Source organism: Babylonia areolata, chromosome 2 (assembly GCF_041734735.1).
Source record: "Babylonia areolata isolate BAREFJ2019XMU chromosome 2, ASM4173473v1, whole genome shotgun sequence".
NCBI lineage: Eukaryota > Metazoa > Mollusca > Gastropoda > Neogastropoda > Buccinidae > Babylonia > Babylonia areolata.
The window spans coordinates 44,643,476-44,653,475 of record NC_134877.1 but is presented as its reverse complement, the minus strand read 5'-3'; the positions used below and the strand labels follow the sequence as shown (position 1 = coordinate 44,653,475).

General features: G+C 45.3%; 1 protein-coding gene across 3 annotated transcripts in view; it reads right to left on the bottom strand.

The window, feature by feature from the left end:
• Positions 1-10,000, bottom strand: part of LOC143301782 (polypeptide N-acetylgalactosaminyltransferase 5-like) — a 23,339-nt gene that overhangs the window by 6,940 nt on the left and 6,399 nt on the right. For all 3 annotated transcript variants that reach the window (XM_076616183.1, XM_076616191.1, XM_076616176.1), the window contains exons 3-8: positions 8,768-8,921; positions 6,384-6,550; positions 4,309-4,476; positions 1,900-2,113; positions 765-882; positions 1-17 (exon numbers count right to left, since the gene is read on the bottom strand). The exon at positions 1-17 is cut by the window's left edge and continues 163 nt beyond it. In XM_076616183.1, the coding sequence (XP_076472298.1) occupies positions 1-17; positions 765-882; positions 1,900-2,113; positions 4,309-4,476; positions 6,384-6,550; positions 8,768-8,921 (838 nt within the window). The remainder of the gene's footprint in view (positions 18-764; positions 883-1,899; positions 2,114-4,308; positions 4,477-6,383; positions 6,551-8,767; positions 8,922-10,000) is intronic.

The window sequence follows — 10,000 nt, the reverse complement described above, 5'->3', positions numbered from 1 at the left end:
CCGTAACACATCCACGCCTGAAACACCACTGTGATAATTGATATTGTTGTGTTGTGTTGTGTTGATGTTGTGGTGGTGGTGGTGGTGGTGTTTGTGTGTGTGTGTGTGTGTGTGTGTGTGTGTGTGTGTGTGTGTGTGTGTGTGTTGTGTTGTGTTGTGTTGTGTTGAGTTGCGTGCGTGCGTGCGTGCGTGCGTGCGTGTGTGTGTGTGTGTGTGTGTGTGTGTGTGTTTTGTGTGACTATCTTTGTCGCTGTCGTCGTCATTAGTTATCACTATCATTGCAAATCATCATATTAATACTGGCAAAAGTTTATGTTCTGACACCAGGTATGTTTGTGTAAAATGTGACGGACAAAGAGACATGCAGAGAAGAAGAAGAAGAAGAAGAAGAAGAAGAAGAAGAAGAAGAGCAGCAGCAGCAGCAGCAACAACAATAACTACAACGACCACAACAACTGCGAAACAACAACAACAGCAACGGCCAGAATAACCACACCACCACCAACAACAACTACAACAATAACCACGACGGCGACAGCAACAGAAACAACATCAAGAAAAAACACACCAATCACCACCACCATTACTACCACATCATTAACAACAACGACGACGACAACGACAACAACAATAGAAACAACAAAAAGAAAAAAAAACAACCCACCAATCACCACCACCATTACTACCACAACAACAACAACAACAGCAGAAGCAGCAGCAACAGTAGTAGCAGAAGCAATAATTGCAGAAGGAAGACGTGTCACCTTGAAGGAGATTTCAATGTTCTCTCCTCCCCAATACACCAGGCCAGGGTCATAGGTGCCCAGCTGTGTGAAGAAAGTCCGGCTGATGGCGAACAGTCCTCCTGGCATTGTGGGGGATCTGCACACACACACACACACACACACACACACACACACACACACACACACACACACACACACACGCACGCACGCACACACGTGCAGACATATACCCACTTAACGGAACTTCTTAGATACATAATTATATTCGTAATCTGTTTCAAAAAGGAAAGTAACTGACTCTAGTAAGATTCCCTGTTAATACAATATTTGACGTGTAAAGATCAATTCCGGGTATAAAAACTCAAATTTTGTCTGTTACCATTTATTGTCAAACCATTCACTGTGACATGGGGTGCAGTACACGTAACTAGTTACTGACAGGTGACTTATTTCACTCTTTAGATGTCGCTTCCTTTTGTATACCATAGGCTGGAGCTGCTTCCGTAGACGTAGGTATCTTCACACATAAACAATACAATTACAACAGCAACAACATCAACAGCAACAGACAAGTATACAAAGAGTTGGACCGTGTAGAAAACAAAACGGGTTCTAACATTAGACCTTGTGGTACACCATGTCGAAAGGACTGACATCTAACAGGCATGTATTGGTACAACAATTCTAATGATTTATTGAAGATAGTCAAATTGATTCGAATCAACTGTAGACTGTTCCCTATTATGCCACATACAAATAACGTTTTGCGTTGTGTGGTCAATGGTATCGATAGCCTTTGCAAAATCAACAAAGATAATTTCACACAGTTTATTTCTATTTGTCTTATTTTGCAAGTCACGAAATAAAATCATGAGCTGTATCATATGGAAGGTGGCTTTAGAGAGAGGGAGAGGAAGAGGGGCGAGGGAGAGGGAGGGAGAGAGAGAGAGAAACAGAGAGAGAGACAGACAGACAGAGACAGACAGACAGACACAAAGACGGGGAGACAGAGACAAGGAGAGACAGAGAGAGAGACAAAGAAAGACACAAATAGGGAGAGAGACAGACACAGACAAAGTCAGAGACAGAGGGACAGAGAGGGATATAGAGACACAGACAGAGAGAAGAGAGAGAGCCAGAGATACAGACTGACCTAATGGGGTCAGCAGGTGAGTGACGCTGGGCTCTGTGCTGGGCAGTGAGAGGTCCCCAGTTGAAGGTCAGGTCCTTCCACCGGAAGTAGCCCAGTGTCTCCACATTGTGGTTTAACCCCACGTGGAAGGTGTTGGCGTCGATCACCTCGATGCTGGGGTACACCGTCACGTTGGGGTCGCTGGCTATGCGGTCCGCCAGGGGTTCGAACCAGCCTGCACATCAGGCAACATGTGTGAGGGCTGAGTGCTTGCTGCGTGAGTGCAGAGGAGAAATGCTGATCCCCTGACCCTCCTCGTCCTCCTCCCCTGCATTACTCCACTCTTCTATGCCTTAGTCTTGAGACCAAGCTAAAGGTCTACAGAGCAGTAGTTCTCCCCACACTACTGTACGCCTGCGAAACTTGGACAGTGTACCAACGACATGCCAAGAAGCTGAACCACTTCCATACAACATGCCTCAGGAAGATACTGAACATCAAGTGGCAAGACAGGACCCCAGACACAGAGGTGCTCGCAAAAGCCACCCTTCCCAGCATCTTCACCATCCTGATGCAGTCCCAGCTTCGCTGGGCTGGACACGTGGCGCGCATGCCAGACCATCGGCTGCCCCAAAGGCTCTTCTATGGCGAGCTGCAACAAGGGAAGAGATCACACGGAGGTCAGAAGAAGCGCTTCAGAGATACTCTGAAAGTCTCTCTGAAAGCGTTTGATATCAACCCTGACTCCTGCGAGGAATTTGCAGTGGACCGTGACAAATGGCGCGCTGCTGTGCACAAAGGCGCCAAGTTGTGCGAGGCCAACAGGACTGCTGCAGCTGTTCAGAAGAGGCAGGCCAGAAAGTCACGGGCAAACAAGCTCCCTGACAATGATATGCCTGTCTTTGTCTGCCCCAACTGTCAGCGAACATTTCGTGCGCAGATTGGACTATTCAGCCATCTGCGCATTCACAGATAGATTCATGAGCATCCTCGTCCCCACCCCACCACCATCCCCCAGCTGTATGACAACGATGGTCATCATCGATCTCGATGGACACGCCACCACCATGCCTTACATTCCTTCCGCATCGATCATGAACACAATGTGTTTCGTAAAATCGTTACACACTCCTAGAACTTGATCACCACCCGGTTGTCGTTAGCTACCCAGTGTACCACCCAGAAACTGTCAAACGTTGGAAATAGTATTTTCTGGCCAATTTGTATTTCAACGTTTTTGAGAGTTGTATTCCTGTGTCGTATTCATGCTAGATGTACTGTTAAACGCGTTCTGAACCGCAGGGTAAGCACTGCATTACAAACGCACCTCACTTCTACTACTACTACTACTAGTCATTCGGATGAGACGATAAACCGAGGTCCCGTGTGCTGCATGCACTTAGCGCACGTAAAAGAATCCACGGCAACAAAAGGGTTGTTCCTGGCAAAATTCTGTAGAAAAATCCATTTCGATAGGAAAACCAAATAAAACTGCACGGAGGGGTTGGGGGTTGGGGGGTGGGGGTGGAAAGGGTGGCGCTGTAGTGTAGCGACGCACTCTCCCTGGGGAAAGCAGCCCGAATTTCACACACAAAGAAATCTGTTGTGATAAAAAGAAATACAAATACAAATATAAATATTATTATTATTATCATCATCATCATCATCATTACTATCATTATCATCATTACTCTTCTTCGTTTTCTTCTTCTTACCAACGTTCATACACTCACATGCTTGTCATCCACGCACTCGCCAGAAAAAAAACACGTCAATGTTAAAACCTAAGATGTTTATTGGGGAAGAGCTGAGAACCCAGTACTCTGGCCCCAGTTAACTCCCTTCTACACTACATGGCGCTCACTCTCCAATCCCACACCCTGCCACCTCCCCCCTCAATGCATTCTACAAAACACTGGACGTGGCAGACAGAAAGCATGATTTTAGGGAAAAGCTGGTATCCTCACAGTATAGCGCTTGTCCCCTTCATCCTACCACTCCACTCACCCCCACCCTCGCCCCCTTATACATCCCTAGGTATAAACCTCACACACACACACACAGAGACACACAGACACAGACACACAGACATAGACACAGACACAGACACACACAGACACACAGACACACACACACACACACATTTTCACACACACCACAACGCATGTCCATGTGGGAGCGGGAGACAAAATGCGGTGAGGTCAGGGGAAGAGCTTTCCGTTTGGGTTTTTTGTTGTTGATGTTGTTTTTTGTGTGTCTTAGCAGGTATGATGAAGGGTATCACGGAAAGTGAATCCAAACCTTAAGACGTCAGGTCCTACTACACAAGTCTAGCCCCTCGTGTCCTTTCCATCTCTCACGTACACTACTACTAATGCCCCCCCCCCCACCCCCCCATCCCCCTGCCCTCCGACCCCCTCCTGTACTGACCAGGGAAGCACTCGATGTGGGAGTCGAAGAAGACGATCATGGGGGCGGTGGACATCTGGAATCCCAGCAGCCGGGCCCTGGTCAGCCCCACCCTCTCACTGGAGTGCAGCACCTTCACCCGCCCGTCCCTCTGCCGCCAGTACTCCTCCAGCGGCTCCTTCAGGTGACCTGGTGCGGAAAACACCAATGCTTTAGTCTTCGGAAAGCTCTTCTAGCTCTACTGCCAATCTTTTTGTCCACAAACGTTCAAACAAGTTGTTGTACAAGAGTGGATTTTTTGACATTTTATTTCATTGTTATTATTATTATTATTATTATTAAGTAAAATAGAGATTGTGTTGACTGAACTGGAAACTGAAACTGGAGTTGTTCAGGGTTCCGTAACATAGCGTTGCATTGCGTTTCGTGGTGTTGCATAGCGTTGTGTTGCGTTGAGCTATCTTGTGTTCGTTGAGTTAGGCTGCTTTGCACTTAACATTTAATCACTAAATCTGATGTATTGTATTGTATTGTATCTCTTTGAGGTCCGGTTACAGATTTGCCGTCTTGGCAAAACCCCAGCACTAACCATAACACTAACCATAAACCTCGCGTGCAACCCTGACACTAACAATATCCCTAGCCTTATCCCTAACCCTAACCCAAACCCTAGCACTAACCCTAACCTTTACCCTGATTCTAGACCTAACACTAACCATATACCTAATCCTACCCTAACCCTAATACTAGCCCTAACTCTAACCCAAGCCCTGAACATTGCCCTACCCCTTGCCCTAACCATAACTATAGCCCTAAACTTAAACAGCATTAACCATAAGCTAACCTAACCATAGTCCTATCCTTAATAACGATTTCGTACACACATTACGTGCAACGTCATTGAGGTGATTTGTCAGTGTGAATGGATGCGTATCATGGTGGTGGTAGTGGTGGTTGTGGTGTGTGTGTGTGTGTGTGTGTGTGTGTGTGTGTGTGTGTGTGTGTGTGTGTGTGTGTGTGTGTGTGTGTGTGTGTGTGTGTGTGTGTGTGTGTGTGACCAGGACGTATTGTTTGACCGAGTTTAGCCGAAAACCTCCATCCCTGTTTGTTTCATATTAATCTTTTGTGTGGGATTAGTCAGTCCGTTAATCAGCCAGTCACCAACCCACTAACCAAACCAAGCAACCAACTGGCTAGTCGGCCAGTCAGTCAGTCAGTCAGTCAGCCAGCTGGTCAGTCAGTCAATTTACACCCCTTTATATAATGATATGATTATAATCTTGTTTCTCATTCAACAAGACCAGTCGTGCGGCATCTGCAAACTCACCACAACGCATTGTTTTCAGCGAGCATAGCACAGGAAGTCTTGTGTGTTTGAAAGAAAAGAAAGGAGAGAAAGAAAAGATGACAGATCGGGAAGGGGGTTAGACAGACACACACACACACACACACACACACACACACACACACACACACACACACACACACACAAAGAGAGAGAGAGAGAGAGAGAAGAGAGAGAGAGAGAGAGAGAGAGAGAGAGAGAGAGATCTAATAATGAGAATGTTTTTATTTAGGGATTGAGATCTTTTGGCATAACCTGCTCTTCCACTCTCCCCTTGTTGACCTATAACCACTACAAACATGGACACAAATATGAATGATGAAGAAGATGGAAGAAACATACCTGAGAGAGAGAGAGAGAGAGAGAGAGAGAGAGAGAGAGAGAGAGAGAGAGAGAGAGAGAGAATGAATGAATGAATGAATGAATGAATCTTTATTTTCCAACGGTGAAGATATTAGCACTTTGGCCGACTTACACATCTGCCGTTGTTCTAAGAGACACACAAACATGTACAGAGAGAGAGAATGAATGAATGAATGAATGAATGAATGAATGAATGAATGAATGAATCTTTATTTTCCAACGGTGAAGATATTAGCACTTTGGCCGACTTACACATCTGCCGTTGTTCTAAGAGACACACAAACATGTACAGAGAGAGAGAGACACAGAGAGACACAGAGAGAGACAGACAGACAGAGAGAGAGAGAGAGAGAGAGAGACAGACAGAGAGAGAGAGAGCCCAACTCACCCATCGTGGACATATCGTCCACAAGAATGACTTCCCGCAGCAGGTTGGAGGGGGTCCGCGATAGCACACTGTGCACGGAGCGCAGCAACACAGTCCAAGCCTCGTTGTGGAAAATGATGATCACACTCACTTCAGGCAGGTCGCTCCGAAACGTTTTTTTCTGGCACCTGAAACACATCATGGACATGAGAGGGGAGGTGGGGGTGTGGGGGTGTGGGGGGTGATAAAAAGGAGAGGGGGCGGGGTGGGGGTGGGGGGGTGGGAGTGGGGGTAGGCAGAATAGGACAGGCGTATAGACTATAAACAATAAAAGGGTCATGGATAATGAATGAATTGTAATAAGATTTAATGAACGAAAAAAAAACCAACAAAAAAACAAAAACAAAACAAAATGCTGGTAAATGCATTTTTCAAACAGCGGGATAGACACTTGTCAGCTCTTCTTTTCTCTTGCAGAAAGTTACCGAACAAACCCACTGACCTTTCACCATTAGAGCTGCTTTCGGCAAAATAATTAATGATCTCAAGGACCAGCCGACTTACAGTCCGATACATAGGTTGTCAGGGACAACGTGGAAGATGTACAACATGTCCGTCAGTATGTTAGCGGCATCCTAATCATGTGTTCATTGACATCCCGATCACAATCACATTCGTTAGCTCATGACTCTACCTCTACCACGCAGCGTATACAAAATGTCCCCCCACCCCTGACCTAAAAGGCAAAGATTATTATTACTATTATTATCATTGTCATTATATTTATATAGCGCTGCAGAGACAAATCAAAGCGATTTTGCACCAGTAATTCAAACGCATGCATAACTCTAAAACTGGAGGGAAAAAAACAACAACAAAAACAAACAAACAAGCAAAAAACTAAAGACAAGTGAAGAGTCAGGGAAGGGAAGTGGTGAGTTTTAAGGTCAGACTTGAAAGAGCTGAGTGTGGAGACATGACGAAGCAAAAGAGGAAGTTCATTCCAATTACAAGGTCCTGAGACAGAGAAAGAACGGTGGCCAACAGTCAAGTGTTTGAATCTGGGTATGCGTAAACAGAGTGGATCCGAAGCCGATCGTGGAGAGCGAGATGGAGTGTAGAGGTGAAGGCAGCCACAGAGATAGGAAGATTATAAATTTTCTCACGAAGGAGGACAACTGTGACACATTCTGTGAACGCGTGAGATGAACTGTAGATTTTACTTCTACACCTGTCGTAAAATTTCACAGTTGTGAACAATGTGTTGTCACTTGTTGTCTGGTTGAGGGATGGACACGCTTCCTTTCCATGACAACAGATTGCAGTTGATTTCTGTGTGTGTGTTGTTTTCTGTCTGTCTGAAGAAGACAAACCAAATCTTCTTCGCAAATGGACTGCATCTTCCTTGTTTTCCCGTGTCCACGAGTCAGACTTTAGGTGTGTGACTTTTTTGTTTGTTTGTTTGTTTAACACGCCCTTGAAAGAAAGAAAGAGAGAGAGAGAGAGAGAGAGAGAGAGAGAGAGAGAGACAGACAGACAGACAGAGACAGACAGACAGACAGACAGACAGACACACACACACACACACACACACACACACACACACAGAGAGAGAGAGAGAGAGAGAGAGAGAGACAGAGACAGAGACAGAGACAGAGAGACAGAGACAGAGAGAGAATATGGGGCGTGAGACAAGGGCTGTGGGTTAGTGAAGAAGTGAAAGAGGTGGATAAAAGATATTCAAGCTGATTACAATAAATTACCTTTTTTAGTAAACGAATAATAATTGTAATATAAACAACCATCACAAATTGACCAGACTGACAAATATTTAAGACTTCACATGTATGACTAAAATGTTTACACCGCCCTTGAGAGAGAGAGAGAGAGAGAGAGAGAGAGAGAGAGAGAGAGAGAGAGAGAGAGAGAGAGAGAGAGAGAGAGAGAGAGAGCACAAAATATCATGTCTGAGTTTCCAGAGAGAGAGAGAGAGAGAGAGAGAGCACAAACTATCATGTCTGAGTTTCCAGACAGACAGACAGGAAGAGACACACACTCATTGTGATGATAGTGATGAGAGTAATGATGGTGATGTAGATGACAATGACGGTGATGGTAGTGATGTTGGTGATGATTATGGTTACGACAGTGATGATGATAGTGAGGACGATGATGGTGACAATGATGATGATGATGATGATGGTAATAATGAAGGTGGTTGTGATGGTAGTGGTGATGGTGATGATGATGATGACAATGATGGTGGCGGTTGAGGTGGTAGTGGTGGTGGTGGTGGTGGTGGCGATGATGATGATGATGATGATGATGATGATGCCAATGATGATGACGACGATGACGATTATGATGATGATGATATTGAGGACGACGACGATGACTGTACTCACTGCGGGCTCCAGCCGTGGGGCAGAGGGCGGTGGACGCTGATGAGGTCACTGACGTACTGGTTGAAGCTGTTGTGTTTCCAGCCGGCATTGAAACGGGCCTTGTCTTCCTCTGTCAGGTTGTCACTCTTCACCTCCACCTCCCGCCCCTCCGCCCCTGGGGGGTCAGTGGTACAGTCATCATCACTGTCACTGTCACTGCCATTATCACTGTTACTGTCACTGTCACTGTTATTATCACTGTCACCATCACTGTCACTGTCACTGTCACCATCAATGTCACCATCACTGCCACCATCACTATCACTGTCACTGTCATTATCACTGTCACCATCACTGTCACTGTCACCATCAATGTCACCATCACGGTCACTGTTACTTTCACTGTCACTATCACTGTCATCATCACTGTCACTGTCACCATCGATGTCACTGCCACTGTCACTGTCACGGTTACTGTCGCTATCATTGCTACTTTCATTGTCACTGTTACTGTCATCATCACTTTGTCATCATCACTATCACTGTCATTGTCGCCATTTCTGTCACAATCACTGTCACCATCACTATCACTATGAAATTCACTGTTTCGGTCCTTATCACTGTCACTATCACTATCACTGTCACTGTTATTGACGCTATCACTATCACATTAGCACTGTCGAGTCACCATCTCTATCACTATCACTGTCACCTTCACCATCACCATCACTGTCAATTTCACTGTCATTATCACTATGATTTTCACTGTCACCATCACTGTCACTGTCATCACAATTGTCATTGTTAGTCATCATCACTGTCTTTGTCACCATCACTATCACTATTACTGTCATTGTTGCCATCACTGTCACCATCACTGTCACTATCACTATGACTTTCACTGTATTGGTCCTTATCACTGTCACTGTCATTATCACTGTCACTGTTACTGTCGCTGTCACTGTCACTATGATGAAGGACAATGACAACAGAAAGGAAATACATTTGACATGTGACATGTGCGCACAGCAGCAAAGACAGAAGAAATGTGCAAACACAAATTAGCTTTCATTCAAGACTGACATAGCCTCTTTTATCCTGAACAAGCCACACAGCGTAAGCAGCACTGACTTGAAGTTGTGTACCTTGTGACTGGAGAGAGTTACCACTCTTTACTATTTGTTAATCATTTCATCTCCTGAAGAAAGATGACTATTGAAAGGATAGACCACATAGGAAACATGAAGAAAGATG